The sequence below is a fragment of the Mirounga angustirostris genome, unplaced genomic scaffold (genome assembly GCF_029215605.1).
Source record: "Mirounga angustirostris isolate CCGP_5_RB_7025 unplaced genomic scaffold, mMirAng1.0.hap1 SCAF_2, whole genome shotgun sequence".
Classification (NCBI taxonomy): Eukaryota; Metazoa; Chordata; class Mammalia; order Carnivora; family Phocidae; genus Mirounga; species Mirounga angustirostris.
In genome coordinates, this window is record NW_026991710.1 from 128,643,453 (window position 1) to 128,665,710 (window position 22,258).

A 22,258-nucleotide genomic window follows, 5' to 3' on the forward strand; every position below is an offset into this window, starting at 1 on the left:
AAAGTAACATCTACATCAAGGTTAGAAAAGTTCACATAACCCATATTATTGTCAATTATCAATTAGTACCTGTGAGTATAATTTTTTATTGCTCTGTATTGTTTAAATTAACCCACTTTTTATTGGGTAATAATTTATAGTACTACAACTGGATGTTTTAGATCTAGTCAAATGTTTCTGTTATTTGGTCCTAATATATAAGTTTAAGGGGAAATAGTGGTCATTTACATCTGGTAAATGTTGTAAATGATATAGGAGCTGCTAAAGAGAAAAAAAATCAAATGTTTTGAAACTTTGTTCTCTCTCTGTATAAAGCAAGCAAATATTAAGGAATTGTATTGGCCTTCCCTGTTCAGTGTCAGATTAGAACCACAGCCCTGTTCTTAATGTATATAGCCTTTGATTACTTTATATTTAGTTATTTAGTTTATTTGTAATTGTTAAAGCAGTTTATAATATATAAAATGTCCCTGTCCAACCAAAAATACTGAAATAACTTACCAACTAAATGAAGTTTATGAATCATGTTTTACTTATTTTCAATGCCCAAAAAAGCATATTTAATTATTTATGTGTTTCTTATAATGCATATACATATGTATATTCATTTCTTTCTAGTGTCCCAATTGTTTTATATCTTTTACTACTCTGTCTCTTGTACCTTACTATAAAAAAAAAGCTTTTTTATTCTAGCCAATTAAATTTAAATTATATGTTAAAATCTTAAGTTTTCTATTTTTTTCACAGAATTACAGGTAGGATTTATATTAATGAAAAGAACAGTGGTAGTTTACTCTTCCTGTCTGCTTTGAATTTAGGCCTGTTTTTCAAATGGAAATAGTATTCCAAATTCTGCTATACAACTTTTCAACCTGCTGCTATTTCATCTTACTATGATACAGGTTTTTTTGTTTTTAGTAAAAGTAGCCTTCTAGGTTGTATAGATCTCCCTTTGGCTAATTAGGACTTGTGGCATTTTCAGTGTTAATAATGTGAAATTGTGATAAGTGAACAGTGTTGGGGCGCCTGGGTGGCTCAGTTGGTTGAGCGTCCAACTCTTGATTTTGGCTCAGGTCATGATCTTAGGGTCCTGGGATGGAGCCCCAGGTCAGGTTCCATGCTCAGCAGGCAGCTTGAGATTCTCTCTCCCCTTCTCCCTCTGCCCCTCACCTGACTTGTGCACGCGCGCGCGTTCTCTCTCAAATACAGAAATCTTTTTTATTTTTTTAAAGGTTTTATTTATTTATTTGAGAGAGATCGAGCAAGAGAGAGCATGATTGGGGGTGTGGCAAAGGGAGAGGCAGACTCCCTGCTGAGTAGGGAGCCTGATGCAGGGTTCGATTCCAGGACTCGGGATTATGACCCGAGCCAAAGGCAGATAGATGCTCAACTGACTGAGCCACCCAAATGCCCCTCAAATACATAAATCTTAAAAAAAAAAAAGTTACATGGATGTCTCTTAAATGGAAAATGTCCCTGTCCAACCGAAAATACTAAAACCCAGCACAATAATTTTACTTTCCTGTACTTACTAATTATTGGATATTTTATCACCTAGAAATTTAATTATATCTATAGCACCAGCATTAAACTTGCATTTTCTAAGATTTTATTTAATTTCATTTTACATTTTTTCAGCTGACATTAAGAAGTGTTTCATAACAAACTGCAGAATTCTTAAATTGAATGATACATCTTACAATAAGCTATGATCAAATTTTTTATTTGTTCGGATATGTCCTGATAATCTGTTAAAGCTTTCCAGTCTTTCACTACTGAAAATTTAGAGTTAGTACTTGCCATTTCTGAAGGAGTCACATGTAATGTTTTCTAAGCCAAGACTCAGTTTATTCAGAGCAAATGAACTCGAACTGGTGTGGAGTGATCCTTCCCCAGCTGTGTACCTACGTAGACCTGAGCTTGGGAGTCAACTAGTCACCGAGTTTACAAAAAAATGTGCGTTGTTAATATTTATACACCAAGGAGATTATGTCAAAACACAAAAATTGCAATCTGTCTTATGTCTGAAAGTTTTAGTCAATTGTTAACCTAATTTGGTTGTGAAAGTTGTAGTTTCTCTGATTAATAATCTGCTATATTTTTCTTAACAGCTGTGCTTACATTATAATAAAAACAAAACATGGAAGTGAAAATATTCTTTCTAGTACAAAGTAGCTTAACTTTTTAAAATTATTTAATTCTAGCTATACGTCTGAGCTGATGACAATTTTGGTTTACTAAACTTTTTTGGTAATTATATAGCTAGCTGTGATTTAGATTTGTTTATTTAAACATTAAAAGAAGAAAACTTCTATAGCTAAATATTTTAAATCAAGTATTTTCTAAATCAAATATTTTCCCATTAGTGATACATTTGAGATTTTTTTGGTCACATTCACTAATAAGGGGATATGTTAAGGTGATTTTTTTTGTTTTAGGAAGAATTTGGCTATAACGCAGATACCCAGAAGCTACTGGCTAAAAATGGAGAGACTCTTCTTGGAGCCATTAATTTTTTCATTGCCAGTGTGAACACTTTGGTGAATAAAACAATTGAAGATACATTAATGACTGTGAAACAATATGAAAGTGCCAGGTAGGTATACATTTTCATTATATTGTCTGCTTACAGATGGTACATAATTCAGTTAAGGTTTTAGGTTGCATATGGTAGAAATCAATTCTGGCTAACATGGGCAGAAAAAGAACACAGTAGAACATTATAGGATAGCCCATGGAACTAAGAGAAAGGCAGGAGAACAGATTCTAGAAACAAGCAGGAATCAAAATCAAGATAATGCCTCAGAAGAATCCAATTAGGAATCTAATTAGGACCCTGATGCTGGGTACCTCTGGTACTTGATGTTATCACAGCTACATAAGTCATTTCCAAAAGGCCCCTGAATATTTTGCTTCATTGCCTAGAGAGTGTCTCACTGAGCCTTGGTCATGTGCCCAACCCTGCCTGTTAGAGAATTAGGGAGGTGGAGGATCTCCTAGTTTCAGCTTCCTTAGAAAAGGACAGGGCCTTGTGTTCTAGGTAGTTACTAGATGCCCTCTATAGATACCTCTACTAGGTAGTTACTAGATGCCTCGTAAGCCTCTCTTCATTCTTATCACTGTTGCTTCCCAGTAGAAGCAGTACAATAGCCAGACTTGCAGTTTCACTTTCTCTTCAATATACAAGCTCATTTTTGTTTCCATGATTTTGTTTATCATTGTGGATACCAACAACCTAGCCTTCCACTTATCTAGTTTATAATCAGCTTCAAACTCTTTCGTATTTTACCTTTTACATATTTTCATAGCTGTTTATAATGCAGTGTTTTCATACATTTTATACACACACACACACTCATCATTAATTTCTCTATCTCATAACCATCCTGTTAGGTAAGCTAAGTACATTTTAGCAGATCAGCAGTACCATTTTCAACTTTTGAGTCCAGGCCCAATTTTTCTCCCATTCATTCTATTCTGATTTACTTTGAGGTTTTTTTTCCTCTGAACACTTGAAATCCTTATTTCCTGTTACACTTCTTATAGCATAGTTGAGGATAAGTACAAACTATACCTTTTGGAAGTGTAACTTTATGTTTTGGCCCCTTACCCTAGTTTAATGATATGAGAAATGGCTGTGAAAACTCTAAACTGATCTAGTTTTTGAGTGCTTCTTCTTAAGTATGTATTCCCTTATGCTTCACATAAGTAAAAGCCCAAAACCTCTGGAAAGTTAACTTTTAATCTTTTCACAAGAAGAGATGCTTCTGTGTTTATAATTTTCGGTTTAGCATTAACATGTGGTTCTTAATGACTTGGAAATGAAGGTCAAGATAAATAGCTGTGGTTGTTTGGTCAGAGAAGGGTGGAGGTGGGGCTGTGTGCCCTATTTAGGTTTTGGACTTGGTTTTTTACTTTTCTTCATTGTTTGAATTATTTACTAACACAGTGTTAAAATCAGAAGGTGGAAAAAAATAAACAGAAGGAATCCATCAACAGGATATCCCTCAATAACATTGAAGGAATTTCTCAGTAAGATACCCTTCAATAGGACTCCCTTCAGTACCACTCTTAGTAATTGGTTCTCCAGTCTCTAAATCTTTTCGTGGACATGGTATTTTTCAAAAGAATATTCTGTATATTTTTTATTTTTATAAATTTTATTTGGTTCTTTTCCACATCTGTTCCTTACTCATGATGTCCTAATTTGTTCATAATGAGTACTCTTTTCCTTTTATCTCTTTAATTCTTTTAAGCATTCTTATTTTCTAGTCTTTCAGATTGTTTTGTGGGTTTTGAAGATGAAAATTCTTTTATTCCCAAATTCCCACCACCACTTCTTAGTCAAGAACTACATGAATCTAGTTTCTGTTTATGTACTTTGTAATTGTCCACCTATCCTGAAAATATCTCTAGTACCTAAAACATATTTTTGTTTAGTATATTTTAAAATATGTTTTATTTTAGCATATAATATCTTTTTGGCCATTATTTCTAAGGTGCTTTTAAAAAATATTAACCGATATTATGGGACGACTGACTGACTGGCTCAGTTCGTAGAGCATGCAACTCTTGATCTTGGGGTTGTGAGTTCAAGCCCCATGTTGGGCATATATCTTACTTTAAAATAAAAAAAATTTTTTTCTTAAATATTAGCCTGTAGTAAAGAAGGACAAATTCATCTGATAAGTCACTGAACAATACATGAGTCTTGTTTTAATTTGTGGAGAAAAGCCTCTGGCGGTTAAATGTTTGCTCATTTGGAGCCAATTTCAAAGCCAAAATGAGAGCCCATTGGCTTTCTACCTTTTACTTTTGATCATTCAGTCTCAAATTTGAACTGGATTTATCTCAAATTTTCATACCTATTTAAAAAATTATGATGCACCTGGCTGGCTCAGTCGATGGAGCATGTGACTCGGGATCTCAGGGTTGTGAGCCCCACATTGGGTGTAGAGATTACTTAAAAATAACATCTTTAATAATAATTTTCACATTGTATATTGAGATACCTGACTTAAAGTACAATGTGATAAAAGATCTCAATCTAGGGGCTCAGTCAGTTGAGTGTCTGACTCTTAATTTGGGCTCAGGTCATGATCTTGGGGTCGTGAGATTGAGCCCCACATCAGGCTCCGTGTTCAGCAGGGAGTCTGCTTGAGATTCTTTCTCTCCCTCTTTTGCCCCTTCCCCTGCTTGAGCACGCACTCTCTCTTTCTCTCTCTCTCTCAAATAAATAAATAAAATATTTTTTAAAAATCTCAATCTGGGGGCGCCTGGGTGGCTCAGTTGGTTAAGCGACTGCCTTCGGCTCAGGTCATGATCTCAGGGTCCTGGGATCGAGCCCCACATCGGGCTCCCTGCTCGGCGGGAAGCCTGCTTCTCCCTCTCTCACTCCCCCTGCTTGTGTTCCCTCTCTCACTGTCTCTCTCTCTGTCAAATAAATAAATAAAAAAAATCTTTAAAAAAAAAAAAAAAAAAAAAATCTCAATCTGTCTAATATATGGGTTTATTTGAAACTTTTGAACAGAGTTATAAATCAGGTTATATGTACTTGGTAGCTGGTTATCAGGAAATCTTTAACAACCTCTGTGTATGGTTTAAAAACTAACAACAATAATGACCTCACCTCATAATTTATTCTCTTTCTATTGAAATTACAATGTGATTTTATTCATTAAGCTTAGCTTGGGGTTTGACTTTCCTATACTATTTATTGAAGTAACCGAGGGATTCACTGTTGTAATACTAAAACATTGCCTGCAGAGGGATAACATTTAAAAAGAACCCCAGATTAAAAGTTTCTCAGTAACTGAATTTTTTTCTCTGTCAGAACCAGAATTTACTGACCTTTAGGGCATGGGTCAGCTATTTGATCAGCACAAAAAGTGGCAATTTACGCAAATGTCCGGTGGCCTTTTAATGCTCCCTATTATGCATTGTGTACAAGTATTTCCTAGCCCTGTGGTGCTCCGTGTATAGAAAATCTTATAACGGCCCATTCAACACTTCTCCACAGCACCACCAACAAGGGAGTCAGTTGTGGTCAAGACTTTTCAGATGTGGACACCTGTTCTGTAGAAGTTTTACATAAGCCATAAAGTAACCAACTATGACTAACTTTACTGATACGGATTCAGTTCAGACTGGCAACCTTGAAGAGTTGCATTTTGAAAATTAGTGTGCTTCTCTTCCTGGTGGTAATGAGCACTGTTAGAGAAGCTCTTACGGAAAGTTTTACTTTGATACCATCTACAAACTTTGGATGTAAAAATTAAGGGATATAAGGTCAGTATTATAACTTTGATTATGTTTATATTAATCTTAACTGTTTAGAAATGTGCTCCGAGGCTGATGAAGGATGTTTGTCTTCACATTAAATCACCATATACCACTATTTTTGTTCTACTTTTTCTCTTTCATTTTTTGTTGTTTTTAGTATATTTACGTCTGGCTATCCCTCCTCTAATTTGGCTATTATAATAAATACTCTAAAGATACTAGTTATTACCAGGTATCCTAAGTACTCTGTATTTTTTGTGGAGATTATTATTCTCATTTATAGATGAAAAACTGAAGCAGAAAGAGATAAAATAACTAGCTCAAGACATTAGAGCCAGCAAAGGTCAGAGTGGTCCTTCACTTTGCCCAGAGAACCCATGGAGTTTAACTTACTTGTTATCATTACCAAGTCAGTCTTGCCTCCCAAATCTTTAATATCTGTCTCCCCTTCTTAGCCCCACTGCCATTGTCTTGATTCAGTGACTCATTTCTCTTTTGCCCATGGTCTTCTAATTGGTTTCCTTGTTTCTGTTTCTTAATCTACTCCAGTCCATCCTCCATTTCTTACTACTAGAGACGCCTTTCTATTCTGAACAAGTAGAACATGTCACTTTCTAGAGCAGAGTTCTTAAATGGCTTCCCATCACATCACTTGACCTACCAGATTAAATCCGATCCCTTTAGTGTGGCCTGTAGGCCCTGCTTAATGTCAGTCGTCGTGCCTACCTGTCTGACTTTAATTCCTTCCACTGTCATGCTCCAACTTCAGGTTATGACATACTGAATTACTTCCCAAATGTATCGTGGTATCTTACAGATCTGTGCTTTTGTTCTTGCTTTTCTCTTCCTGGATTGCTCTATTTCCCTGCCACAGTCCACCTTGGAAGCTCTTATCATCCTTTAAAATTTAATTTTAGTGTTTTAATTCTGTTTTGATATACCTAATTAGGTAATTCTTCCTCTTGATTTTCACTCTCTCTTATTCTCCCTCCCTCATGGCAGTTACCATTACCTCATTTTGTTGTAGTTGTTTAAGAGTCTCTCTCCCTCTAGACTGCAGGTTTCTTGGAGATAAACTTTTATCTGTTCATCTTTATAGCTCTGGTTTCTAGCATAGTGCCTGGAACATAGAAGGGGCTCACTTAATATTTGTTGAATAAATCAGTGTATCAGTGAATGAATGGTTCTCTTCTGGCCCTGAAAGATCAAGTTTGTTAAATTCAGTACAAGATAAAAATAAATTCTCAAGTCATATTGGAATATAGTTTATGTTGTTTAAAATATTCTTAAAGGGTGCCTGGGTGGCTTAGTCAGTTGAGTGTCTGACTCTTGGTTTCGGCTCAGGTCATGTTCCTCGGGGTCATGAGATCGAGCCTTGCGTTAGGCTCCACACTCAGCCAGGGGTCTGCTTATATTTCTCTCCTTTTGCCTCCCCCCCCCCCGCCCCACCTCATGTGCACGTGCTCTCTCTAAAAAGAATAAGTAAGTCTTTAAAATATTCTTAATTGCCAGAATGAGAGATGTAGATAGTACTTTAGATATTGAATAAAGAGCTTTAGTTCTAGGGCATAAGTTTTGTGATGCTGATTTTGACTAAATCAGAGGTCACATTGATCTTAACTGAGTACTGAATAGTAGAGACTGCTGGATAAGTCACTGTTTTATAATAAGCAGGTTGGTAGTGTACTTACACAGGTGCTGTGGTAGAGACGTTATGAGGTGCATGCAGTATGATCATGGAGTGGTGGGGGGGTAACTATTTTAGTGGTAGGAGACTATTAGGGAGTAGGCATCTAAACGAGCACAAGGTGTTAAGTGCTCTGTCATAGATGCCATTGTCATGTTCTAAATACTAATATTATGGAAATCCATCCAGAGTTACTCTGTCCCATATGGTAGCCACTAGCTACATGTGTCTGTTGAGCCCTTGAAATGTGGTTAGCCTAAATTGAGATGTGATTAGATGTGTAATATATACAGTGGATTTCAGAGACTCATTACTACTCCCCCAAAAAGTAAAATAGTTCATTAACAACCTTTTTACATTGATTACATGTTGCAATGATAATATTGTCGATATATTGGGTAAAATAAATATATTGTTTAAAAGGTAAAATTAATTTTTATTATTTTAATGTGACTACTAGAAAATTTTAAGTTACATATGTGACTTGCATTATGTTTCTGTTATGCCTTGCTGGCTAGACTATACTTTCAGGCCTGCTGACTCTCAGTGTAGCTTCGTTTTACCAGTTAAAGTATGTCATCCTAAAGTCTGCTGTCTTCATGTGCTTTACCTTATTGGTATTAGCCAATTCCCATGTGAGATAGATCACTTGATCTTGTTGGCATTAGGTTTTGACATCTGTTTTTTTAAACTGGTTTTTAAATTTTGGAAATTCTGCTTGTCAGTTAATACTGTACTTTGGGAAAAATAGTTAATGAGATTAATAAGCAGCTCCCCCCCGCCTGATGCTTGTATTAATAGCTCTTTGTATTAAAGAAATACATTATTTTAAAAGTATAAGGTGTAATATATGTATGAGAATTACCTGTTAATATATAACATGAGACTGTCGTATATTTCCACCTCACCTCCTGAACTTACTTCACTCTGTTTTTGTAATATGCTTCACTTACTTTGTTCTTTCCAGGATTGAATATGATGCATATCGCACTGATTTGGAAGAACTGAATCTTGGACCACGTGATGCCAACACTCTGCCAAAGATTGAACAGTCACAGCATCTGTTTCAAGCACATAAGGAAAAATATGATAAAATGCGTAATGATGTTTCTATCAAGTTGAAATTTCTAGAAGAAAATAAGGTAAATTTAGTCTTTACCTTCTGAGATAAATTTTTATGGACTTTAAAATGATGTCACCCCAAAGAGAGATAAATAGAAAGATTTTGTTTCTGTTAGCTCTCTTTCATTACAGTTGCAGAATGGAATTCCACCAGTAATCAGTGTTTGAGTTTTTAGAAGAACCAAAAATATATTTATCTTTCTGTTATAAAAGTCATCATCAACCCTACTGTACCAGTCCTTCACATGTAACAGTTGGAAAAAAATATTTGATGTTCAACTATTGACCTTCAGATTGGAGTTGGTATCAAATGTTTTTAAAAGTTACATACTTGGAGCACCTGGATGGTTCAGTCAGTGGAGTGTCCGGCTGTTGATCTCAGGGTTGTGAGTTCAAGCCTGTACTGGGTATAGAGATTACTTTTAAAAAGTAAAATCTGAAAATTAAAAAATAAATAATAGAATAAAAAGTTACATAATGATAGATTCTGCTTTGAATATTTTGAGACCTTTTTATTAATGATAGGTACAGACTTCAGAAAGGGAAGAACATTCTTCCTCGTAACTGGTAAATGAGGAATGACTAAAAGGTCCAGCTTAGAGCTGTAGTTAGCATACCCTAGAAGAAACAAGCCAAGAAATCAATTTTCCACATTATTTTTGTATAACATGAACCCATCTAAGGACTAGAACAGTGAGAGCTGAGATGGACCTGCTGTAGGCTTCTATTCTATTCAGAGACTAACAGGCTCCTGAGTTTTGGCTTAAGTAGAGGACAGGTCCCTGTGTTTAACTTTTTTTTTTTTTTTAGATGTATTTATTTGAGAGAGCGTACATGCCAGAGCCCAGTGGGGAAGGAGAGAGGGAGAAAGAGAATCTCAAGCAGACTCCCCACTGAGCGTGGAGCCCGAACAAGGGCTCAGTCTCACAACCCTGAGATCTTGACCTGAGCCAAATCAAGAGTCAGACGCCCAACCCAGGTGCCCCTGTGTTTAACATTTTTAATATAACATGCATACTCAGTTTTGTGAGGGGGATTACAGTTCTGGAAACAGGGAGAAGCCAATAGTGGGCACAGCACAGAGTAGGTGGAGTGGTTCAGTCTTGTGGAGATGGGGTCTTTCCACTGCATATTGGTGGTCTTCTTGTGATTTTCATATCCTCTGAAGTCACAATAGGTCTTCAAATCTACTTTCTTTCGGTACCCTCTTAAAATTGTTCTTCACTTGTTATTGTCTGTTGATATCCTCTTGTTTTCCTTAACCTTTTTTTAGAGACTCTTCTGGCTACCATAAAAGCTGCAGAGTAATACATTTCCTCGGGATCTACCAAGTCCTGCACTACCACTCACTTTTTTTAGCTACAGTGGGTAAAAAGTATTCACCAGAAACAATTACAAGGGCAGTAAAGGAAACTTCAGCAGAGTTATCAGACAGATTGCCCAGCATCATTCCAACAAGAATGCAGTGCAGCCTTTCAGCATTGATTAGCTGAACACGTAAGATGGCATTCCTTTTAGTCCATTCATATATATCTATGTAGATGTATCTCTCTACAGGTATATATGTAGGGAGAGATAGATCAGTTACATAGCTTAACATTTTAATAGATAGGAATATATCAATACTTAGATGTAGATGTATGTTTTAAACATAAAAATATTTTTGACATATTCCTCTATAATAGATCAGCACTATACAGGATAGGGCTAAGTGAGGTACGCTAGCTAGCATTTGAGAGGCTCTCTCCAAAGCTAATTTGAAGGGAAAGAAAGGAATTTGCCTAATTTGGGGGTTCAGGACCTCTGCAAATAAAGAAATTGATTTTAGAAAATCTATAAAATGTTAATTGTGTTCTTTTGGAATCTAATGGTATTGTGTACTCTTCTCTGGATAGTGAGATTATGGGTAATTTTTGTTTTCTTTATATGTTTCTATATTTTAGATGGTTGTGTTGCCTTTATAAAAAAGGAGAGAAAGTGGGGCGCCTGCGTAGCTTAGTTGGTTAAGTGTCTGGCTCTTGATTTCAGCTCAGGTCATGATCTCGTGGTGAGATCGAGCTCCAGGTCGCATTCCACACTAAGTGTGGAGTCCGCTTAAGATTCTCTTTCTCACTCTCCCTCTGCCCCTCCCCCTGCAAAAAAGAAGAGAAAGTAATGTTGAAAGAATCAGTACCCCAAAGCAACTATGCTTATTGGTCCTTGCCAAGGTAAATAGGAAAATTACACAAGGATAAACAATGGCCATGTGATTGCTACTTGTCTTACTCGAACTATTTTGGAAACTTAGGAGATAGCCAGATGTAGACATGCATCAGGGAAGGCACTTATTTGTCAGTTACTATGCATTTTACACATATTCTCTCACCTGTTCCTCATAACAATCTTCATACTTTAATTCTTTCAGTAAATATTATTGAATACTTTATATACTGGGAATATGTCAGGGAACAAAAAAGACAATCTCTGTCCTTTTGAGGCTGACATTCTTATCAATCAGATACACTCATCATCCATAGCTTACAGATGAGTGAGTTCGTTTTACATCATCTTCTGTGATCATATATGCCCTTTGCTTCTGATCTTTGGAACCTCTGTCTCCCTGATCTGTCCACTGTAAAGTCGTTCCTCACTTATTAGGAAGAGTTGTATGACATACCTAGGCTCTTCCCCTTCATGTGTCCAGGAGAAGTTCTAGATTCTGGGAACATCAAAATCAGTATTTGAGCTGTGGAAAATAGACTGAAGAAATTATTTGGGGCCAGTTTATATCTAGTATCATTACTGCCTAAAGTAGCCCTGTGTTGTATCTGGAAAACAGCTATCATGCTAATGTGAGAAATAGAAAGGTACAGAGGTGGCAGGGAGAAAAGAAATTGTGTACTTTCTCCTCTGCCCTTGCTTTGCCTCACTTGATTTATGCTGTGCTCTGCTCTGCTCTGCACTAGAGTTGAGCAGCATAGGCTAATGAATAGGCAAGGTGGACTGTGTCCTTTGTAAAAAAATTCCAGATTAAGAGTGTGAAAACTTGGGTTCCAGACCCGCTCCTGCCACCTAACTTCATGATCTTGGACAGGACTCCAAACCTTTGTATTTTCTTCCGGAAAATGGGGGTAAATCATGCCTTGTGTTAAGTGAGTGAGAAAAACACACTGTCCTCTGTAAGGTATAAAGTACTGTTCACCAGTATTTATAGGATTCCTACTGTGTGCCAGGCCCTTTGCTAGGTGAAGGGGTGAAGGAGAAAGAAAATAAAGTTCATGATCTTAGGGAGTTACAAAAGCATAAGATGGGTTTGTTTTCTAGAAATTATCACCTTCACACCTTCCCCTGGTGGCTTTTAAACTTAACCTGTATCCTGCCTACTTTGTGTCTTTTTTGCTGATATGAGCAGAAATTGACATTAGAAAAGATGTGGCAGGAGACATGAACTGTTTATTTCAACATATTAATTTGAAATACTAAATTTATATCATTTGGCATTAGGTAAGCAATACTTCCTCAGTAGTAAGTAAGGATAATGAATTGACCATTCAGGGAAGTCTTTTAAGATCCGTGGAAGTCTTTAAGATCCACGGAAGAGACAGGACTTCAGCCTAGCCTTGAAAGATCAGGAGGACAGGCCTAAGAGAAGTGGGAAGAGAACCTGCTTGGCAAGGGCAGTGGCCCACATGTACGAATAGAGGAATATTCATGTTTAGTAGAGAAGTAGACTACCATAATGGGACATAACCTTGACATGCTTTAAAGGAAAAGAGAATCAGAAAGGTAATTGGAAGCCACGTTGTATTGAGCCTTGAACACATAAAGATTGAATTGTGGCCTCAAAAAGGATGCATGCTGAGCAATGAGGGACCAGCCAGGTTATCTCTGTAAAGTTTCAGTGTCTGTCAGATGGCTCTCACATCCCAACTTTATCTAGTTGGCATCAGAGAATTTGTAAAGTTAGGGGGCGTCTGCGTGGTTCAGTCAGTTAAGTGTCTGCCTTCGGCTTAGGTTGTGATCCCAGGGTCCTGGGATCCAGCCGCACGTCGGGTTCTCTGCTCAGCGGGGAGCCTGCTTCTCCCTCTCCCTCTGCCTGCTGCTCTGCTTGCTTGTGCTTGCCCTCGCTCTCTCTCTCTCTCTGTCAAATAAATAAATAAAATCTTCTTACACTATTGGTGGGAATGCAAGTTGATACAGCCACTTTGGAAAACAGTGTGGAGGTTCCTCAAAAAATTAAAAATAGAGCTACCCTATGACCCAGCAATTGCACTCCTGGGTATTTACCCCAAAGACACAGATGTAGTGAAAAGAAGGGCCATATGCACCCCAATGTTCATAGCAGCAATGTCCGCAATAACCAAACTGTGGGAAGAGCCGAGATGCCCTTCAACAGATGAATGGATAAAGAAGATGTGGTCCATATATACAATGGAATATTACTCAGCCATCAGAAAAGATGAATACCCAACTTTTACATCAACATGGGTGGGACTGGAGGAGATTATGCTAAATGAAATAAGTCAAGCAGGGAAAGTCAATTATCATATGGTTTCACTTATTTGTGGAACATAAGGAATAGCATGGAGGACATTAGGAGAAGGAAGGGAAAAATGAAGGGGGGGAAATCACAGGGTGAGATGAACCATGAGAGACTATGGACTCTGAGACACAAACTGAGGGTTTTAGAGGGGAGGGGTGTGGGGGGATGGGTTAGCCCGGTGATGGGTATTAAGGAGGGCACGTACTGCACGGAGCACTGGGTGTTGTACGAGAACAATGAATCATGGATCACTACATCAAAAACTAATGATGTGATGTATGGTGACTAACATAACATAATAAAATAAATTTTAAAAAAAGGAAAATCTTAAAAAAAAAGAATTTGTAAAGTTAGGAGTAACAGAAAAAAAAAATGACTTAAAAACATTCTTCGTGCACTATAGTTCAAAGGCAGAAAGAAAGTAGAAGCACACAAACCAGCAAGGAATCCTTTATAGCCAAATGAAATGATGAAGAGCCTGACCTAGGGTTGTTGCAGTAACAACAGAAAGGAAAGAATACCGTGATTTCAAGGCTGCGTGGCAGGGGTTGGAAATCAACAGAGGAAGCTAGTTTGGCTGGAAGGTTGTGAGGGATGAGGGATGGGTATTTGTTCCATTTAACCCAGTGTTTAGTTTGAGGCGATGACAAAATATTCACGTGGGAATAGTTGGTAGGAAGTTAATGATGTGAGTTTGGAGTTTGGATGCGCAGGGTCAAGGCTTCAGAGATAAAGGCTTGGAAGTCATTGCCTTTTGAGAATAAAGAATAACAGTGTTGTCACATCTTCTTTTGACCTTTCTTACTATAAAATCTTTTAAAATTTGCCTTTATTCTCAAGGATTTATGTTCTTAGAGAGTCTAGAGATAGTCTTTGTTTTCAGCTTTCCACAGTTGTCATTAACCTGAGTTTCAATTTGAACTCTGTAACCAGTGGTGTCTAAAATAAAATCTATAAAGAAACCCTGTTCTTTTTATCTTACTTAACTCTTCAAAACTGTAAAGAGATAATACTGATCTCTGTTATTTTAAGCAATCAGTAGCTGTAATTTGGGTGAAGACTTAGATTCATGAGAAAACTTTTTTTTTATTGTTGAGCAACTTTTACTGTTTTATTTTTAATAGCTCTAACAAAGGGAGGAAAAAGCAAGCCTTTAGGCCTAGAAACTGTCATCCTTGTTTGCTTTCTTAGCAGCGTGAAATGCCTCAAATCTTGTTTTTTTCTTCTTTTGTTAAACTATAACTGAATTTGTACCTTAATATCTCTTTTATATGTAGTTGTCAGATAACCTTCTTAGCACTTGGATTTTAACAAAATATATACTCTTCCTATTTCTTAAGTATTGTATATTGAATTTTTTTTTTTAAGATTTTATTTATTTATTTGAGAGAGAGAGAATGAGAGACAGAGAGCATGAGAGGGAGGAGGGTCAGAGGGAGAAGCAGACTCCCTGCCGAGCAGGGAGCCCGATGCGGGACTCGATCCTGGGACTCCAGGATCATGACCTGAGCCGAAGGCAGTCGCCCAACCAACTGAGCCACCCAGGCGCCCCTGTATATTGAATTTTTAAAAGCATAAGTTATTTGAAACATCGTTGAGTGTGCTAGTTTGTAATTTGATAATGTCCTGAAGGCTACTGCTTTTTTTTTAAAGCTGTTTTTGCAGCTTTTGCGGGGAGGAAACTTTCTTCAGTTTCTCGTTTCATGGCTTTTGGAGTGTCTTCCCATAGCAACACTTCTCTTCTAAAATGAGAGGCCAGATAACCAAACAACTAAAATGGTGCATAAAGTAAAAGCAAATAATCACTGAGTAAAGGACTAAGAACCATTCCAGTGACTGTTGTAATAAATTTTCATAGCCAAACATTGTGAGAATGTTTTGTTTGTTTCATTCTTAGAACTTTAAAAAAGATTTTTTTTTGAGAGAGAGAGATTGAAAGGTCGAGTCTTAGCTGTATTTTAGAAAATTAAAGTGTTATATGTCCTTAGTCTAGCCTTCCTTTCTGGCAAAACAGAGGAAATAGGTGTGTAAAATACACACATTCCTTTGTTTGTATATGCATTCATGCTGAGTGATGGTGCATATATCTCTTATTTGTCATTTACTCTTAATGGAGAAACTTGAATTCTTCTATTATGTGAAATCCATACTTTCATCCACCCACTCCTAAGATATATTGTGTTTACCTTTAACCTAAACAACTCTTACTCATCTCTGATATTCTCTTCCTTGTTTTACTAAACAGTTGAGTTGCATAGCAGTAAGAACGAATTAGGCTCTTCTAATGTTTCTCTTTTAATCATTATTTCTCCTTTTCGAGACCTTTGAGTAGTGTTACATGAGCTGTTTTGTGACTTAAGGCAGTTTATTTACCTTTTATTGTTCCTTTCATGGTTCAAAGCAAAATATAGACTACTTTAGTAAAGAGAAGAAAATAGATATTTCTGTTGTTTTGTAGACTTTGTGAGAAAGGTACCATGCCTCCTTTCACAGCCTTCATGATACCTAGCAATGTTGTTAAATATATAGTAGTTATTTTAGCAAATGTGTGCTTGCATTTCTTCCCAGGATTAGAGGCACACTGCAGGGAAGACAAAGAGATGGAAGAAAATGAGAGTCAGCCACGACAGGATAGAAGGGCAAATCCTGATTACGTCATTCTCTGCTTTAGTGAGGGCAGAGCATGCTCTCTCAGAATGCCGCTATGGTCTGTAGTGCATACTGCGGCATGGAAAGAGGAAGCAGAAAATTAGAGAAAAAATATGCACATCAGTGTGAGCAATTCATGTTTATTTTTTCTAAACTTTTTATAGGGTTAGAATCACATAGAATATGAAAAATAAGTTAAGATTAATATTTCCTTTAAGATAACTATAATTTAACTTGGGAGTGGTAAATCTCTTTTCAGGGCTACTAATGCATTAGAGGGGAAAAACCTGAATGTATCAGAAGATTCAACAAAGCAGCTTAGGGTATAAATCAAAAGTAAGAATCTTGTTAATGCTATTATATTCTTATTTTAAGAAAGATGAAATATACTCTTACTTTAAGGTAATGTCAGTTAATCAGTTGTATCCATTAAATGAAGGGTTTTTTTCCCTTTGTTATATTTCAGTGACTTGAGGATGACAGTGGGAACAGGAAAAGATGAGCCAGACTTGGGAATGTATCCTGCACACATATTTGATTAATATAGTTGGAATCTATCCTGGACACATGTTTGATTAATATACTTAATTTAAATACCTTTTAAAAAAATAATAGTCATTTTGAATCAGGTTGATGAAAAGACTGTTGTTTACACTCAACACTGTATTTCATATATAATCATAATAATATTCCTGTATATTAGGACTTGTTTTCTAATATATTATTAATACACACTGTATTTTTCTAATATATTTCAAACTTATTTCATATGTATCTTATAATGAATTTAATTTTTCAGAAAACAATGCATGAACTAAAATGGGAAGGAGGAGAAAGAGGGAATACACAGAATAAAACACCTAGAACAAAGTAAACATACTCATGTAATTTGAGTCAGCTATATACGTAGTTGTGATGATTCAGTGACTATGCAAATACATACTGTAATAGGAAATACTTGAAACCTAGTACATTTTTGTAAAAATAGGCTATAAATATTTGGAAAAACTTGGAAGGCAGAGGTATTCTTTGTTTGCTAAAGCTTCTCTTTGAGAGGAAAAAAAGTACACCTCTGAATTTTAAAAATGGATATTTCCTGCCAAATTTTAAGAAGTATGTTAATTATTACTCTATATGTACAAGCACATACATTCTTTTTTTTTTTTTTTTAAAGATTTATTTATTTATTTATTTGACAGAGAGAGACACAGCGAGAGAGGGAACACAAGCAGGGGGAGGGGGAGAGGGAGAAGCAGGCTCCCCGCAGAGCAGGGAGCCCGATGTGGGACTCGATCCTGGGACTCCAGGATCATGACCTGAGCCGAAGGCAGTTGCTTAACCGACTGAGCCACCCAGGCGCCCCCAAGCACATACATTTAAAATCTTCTTCTCCGTTGTCAAAAGGACCCTAACTTCTTACTCTTGATACTTTTTAAATATTCATACCAATGACTTTACTATCATCTTTATTTCTATAACTGGAGGTACAAACAGTTCTCTTGGTATTTGCTCATAGTTCAAGTGAAATTAAGTTCCACAGGTAAAAGGACCATACTGGTTCTAAATAAAAAATTAACATTTATGGACTGAAATGTGGAAGTATGTGTAATAAGCAACCTCAACACTATGCCAAATATGATTACTTACATTTGGATTTTGTGAAATATTCCCTAACTCATGCACGTTTACTTCCAGACTTAATTCCTGAGTATATTTCATCATACCATTTCAGGTTGTTATTGTTCTTTTTTTTCATTCATTTAACAAACTTTTATCAGATATATACATGTGCCAGGAAGTGTTCTAGATATTGGTGATACCCAGTGAGCAAAACCAAAAACAAATTCTACCCTCAAAGAGCTTGTAGACTAATAAAAGTAACAACAGTGATCAAATTACATCAAAATATATATATAAAATTTTGACTGTGACCAGTGCTCTCAAGGGGAGGTACACGGTTCATTAAGAGTGGCTAGGGCAGGCTGCCATGAGAAAGTGATGTTGAGCATTAACTAGGTAAAGTGAGAAGCAAAGAGTATTCCAAGTAGAAGAAACAGCATGTGTAACAGCCCTGTGACAGAAAAGGGTGTGGTGTGCTCAGAGAATAAGTATGACTGGAACCAGTGCAACTAGAGCATAGAGAGATGACTGGGAGGCAAGCGAAGGCCAAACCATGCAGGCCTTATAGACTACATTAAGGAAAAGTTTATTTTAGTATCAGTAGGGACCCATTGAAAAAATTCTTGGCAAATGATAAGCTTAAAATACGGCGCATAGATCTTAGTTGGAACCTAAGAGTAAATATAGTAGTTTAGACAAGAGATGATGAGAACTTGTTTAGGGTGGTGGTAATGGAAATGGAGTGAACTGAAGGTGTTGAGAGATATTTAAATAGTAAAACAAAAATACATATAAAAGACTAAGAGCAAATTGATGTATAATTAGCATCTTTAATTTTTTATTCCTTTATTCATCAAATATTCATCAGTTTTTTATGTGCCGGGGTTAAATAGTAGAAATACAATGTTCTTGCCATTATAGAGCTTATGGTCAAGTAAGAGAAATAGGCATTAACCAAATAATTACATAAATACAAACTATGACAAGTGTTGTAAAGGGGAAATTGAGGAGCCATGTGAGTATAAAAAGGGGACTTGGCTTGGTGTGGGGTTTTGTGGAAGTCTAGAGAAAGTGACATTGGGGCTAAGCTCCAGAAGGATGTAAAGGAGCTGACTAAAGGTGTGTGGAGGAAGCAGACTTTAAATGGAAGGAATAGAATATGCAAAAGCCAATTGAAGAGAGAGGGAGAGGGAGAAACTCTTAAGCAGGCTCCACGCCCAGTTGGGGGAGCCCGACTTGGGGCTCAGTCTCACAACCCTGAGATCATGATCTGAGCAGAAATCAAGAGTCGACCACTTAACCAACTGAGCCACCCATGCACCCCTAGGTTTTTTTCTTTATTCCTCTTACATCTCATAACATTCTGGCTTTCTATTTGTATTTCTTCCTTTAAATTTTCAAGACATGCACTTTTCAAAGATTATTCAGTAAATTTTTTAAGGTGCTTGTTTTGGGCTATTATAATGCCTAATCCTAAAGAAATATTATATAAAGGTATTATGACAAACTTCTTGCTGACAAGCAATATACAGTCTAATGGATGATATTTAGTAAAATGCTGAGTTAAGCATGAGAAAGAAGAAGTAGAGCATTTGATGAAGAAGAGCATTAACGTGGGTTCTTAGAACTACCTGCTAGGCTAGGTAGCATGACTTGAATAGAACCACACAAGAATGAGTAATATGAGCATTGGTGGAAAAGGTCAGAAAAAAAATTCTTTAAAAAACCCCAGAACAGGAGCACCTGGGTGGCTCAGTCAGTTAAGCGTCTACCTTCTGCTCAGGTCATGATCCCAGGGTCCTGGAATCGAGCCCCACATCAGGCTTCCTCCTCAGCGGAGAGCCTGCTTCTCCCTCTCCCTCTGCTGCTCCCCCTGCTTGTGTGCTCTTTCTCTCTCTGTCTGTCTCTCTCTGTCAAATAAATAAAATCTTTAAAAAACAAAACCCTAGAACATAGGGGCACCTGGGTGGCTCAGTCGGTTGAGCTTCCCACTCTTGGTTTAGGCTCTAGTCATGGTCTAGGGTTTTGGGATCAAGCCCTACCTCAGGCTGTGTGCTCAGCGGGGCGGCTGCTTGAGATTCTCTCTCCCTCTCCCTCTGCCCCTCCCCACTGCACATGCGTGCACGGGCTCTCACTCTCAAATAAATAATCTTAAAAGAAAGAAACCCTGGAACATATGTTTAAGTTAGCTGTACATTGTTGTTAAATGTTCTGTTCTCAGAGTGTAGTATAACTGCACATGGATTTTTTTAAGAAAAATAATGTTCTATCATAACAAATTTTGATGAAGCTTTTCCATTAAGTTTATAAACAGTTCTTAGGTACACAGGATCAGAATTTTTATAAGTTGTATAAGAGATTGAATTCTTAATCTTAAAAAAAAAAAAAGGTAGTTTTCCAAGGTATGATACAGAACCATACTTAGGACAGAAAACTATTTTATGAATGTAAAGATGAGTGCAAACCGGCCGTTGGTTTAACTATAGGTTTTTGTTGTCCAGTGTCCAAAGGCCAGTGAGAACAGCGTCACCTAATAGATGAAAAGAAACATTCAGTTCCTTAACTATTCTTCTGTACCTAAATTAATTTTTGATTTTATTTTATTTAAGATTTTATTTATTTATTTGAGAAAGAGCATGGGGAGAGGGGCAGAGCCAGAGGGAGAAAGAGTCTTAAACAGACTCTGTGCTGAGCGCAGAGCCCAACTTGGGGCTTGATCTCAGGACCCTGAGATCCCGACCTGAGCCGAATGTGAAACCAAGAGTCGAACACTTAACCCACTGTGCCACCCAGGCACCCCTGTACCTAAACTAATTTTTGTCTAGGAGCTTAAATACTGTCTTGAATGATTTGTGGTACTTAGTATTTCCTCTAGCAACTTGAAAGTTTCTTTCTTCCCCTGTTAGTTACCCTGCTGTCCATGGCTCTCTCCAGTAAATAAAGCACATACCATACTGTGCTATGAATGAATGTCTATTAGTCTGTTTCTTTCCCTAGATGTAAGCTCCATGGGTGCATCTGTAGAGCATTCTCTTTCTCCAGCTAATGATTTGGTGAACACTGATCTTTGAGTAATCTGTATATGAAGGAGTTCTTTATAAGTATTTTGTGTATCTATATGTATATCTATCTACTCTGTGATCTAGGTGATCATATACCAGTATACAGATGATGATACTGAGGTTCAGAGAGGTTGAATAATTTGCCCAGTCTCAAAACCAGACCAGGATTCACATCTAGATCTGTTTGACTCTACAGCCCTGCTTTTGACGATGATGTTCTAATGCTGCTCCGAGCGAGTAAGTTTCTTAAAATAGCAGAGGGAGAAGATGGTAGATAACCTTGGAAAACAGAAGCCATATTGGCCATATCGAAACCTGGAGCTATTGGAAGGAAGGGAGGCAGGGGAGGGAGCTAACACTATAAACCGTAGAACAAAAGGGCAATAGATATTTTTGCTAAAGGGGGAAAAAACCTGTGCATTGAGAATTTTAACATGCCATTGGCTACAGAATTAGAAGACCTTAGCGCTGTTCTGAGACCTATTGCTACTGGGGCTTGTGTTTCATCAGGTATCTGCTTTTCAATATAGGACTGCCCTTTTTTCCCTCCTAAGATGCTTTTTTTTTAACCTGTTTGTCCATGATTTGTTGAAACCTATCCCAATGAGTCAGAAAAATAAAATCTGTGCTTCTACACTCCACTTGTAGTTCATATTTGTCTTTCCTTCTCTTACCCCCTTCCCGATGCCCACACCCATGTTTTTGATAGTGCCTTTTTCTCGGCTGGTAGTTGCTTTGACATGACAGGTATTTCCAAAGCTATTGCAAAGTAATAAAATTATACTTCACAAACCTAATAAAAGGCCAAGACAGATACACTTTTCTGTTTGTTATTTTTCTGGTTTCTTACTTATTAAAAAAAGATCAGTGATGGGCAGAGAAAGCATATAACTATACATTTTTAAATAATTGGCGGTAAAGAATGGAGTTAATTCTTTACATTTTAGTAGTTGGAGACTTCTTACTAAACGATTTTAGGGGCGCCTGGGTGGCTCAGTTGGTGGAGCATGTGACTCTTGATCTTGGGGTTGTAAGGTTTGAACTTACATGTTTGGTGTAAAGATTACTTAAAAATAAATTTTTTAAAAAAGAATGATTTTGTTTCAGCTTTTCCTCACATATTTAAGCCAAGCTACTACCTCAGTGTTGTTGTTCACTTAATATAAACCCTTATTTTATAGAATTATTGGGAGAACCAATAATTGCTTTGAAGAAACTTCACAATTACAAATATATTAAAACTAGTAACTCTTGGGGCGCCTGGATGGCTCAGTTGGTTAAGCATCTGCCTTCGGCTTAGGTCATGATCCCAGG

The 22,258-nt window shown here is 37.0% G+C and overlaps 1 protein-coding gene across 11 annotated transcripts in view; it reads left to right on the forward strand.

The window, feature by feature from the left end:
* ARFIP1 (ADP ribosylation factor interacting protein 1) overlaps positions 1-22,258 on the forward strand; it is a 127,946-nt gene that overhangs the window by 81,194 nt on the left and 24,494 nt on the right. For 8 of the 11 annotated variants that reach the window (XM_045880279.3, XM_045880281.3, XM_064585184.1 and 5 more), the window contains 2 exons: positions 2,439-2,596; positions 8,937-9,111. In XM_045880279.3, the coding sequence (XP_045736235.1) occupies positions 2,439-2,596; positions 8,937-9,111 (333 nt within the window). Of the gene's footprint in view, positions 1-2,438; positions 2,597-8,936; positions 9,112-9,901; positions 10,331-10,364; positions 11,216-21,140; positions 21,182-22,258 lie in introns of those variants that run through there. The other 3 variants (XM_064585179.1, XM_064585182.1, XM_064585181.1) reach the window with 3 other exon arrangements.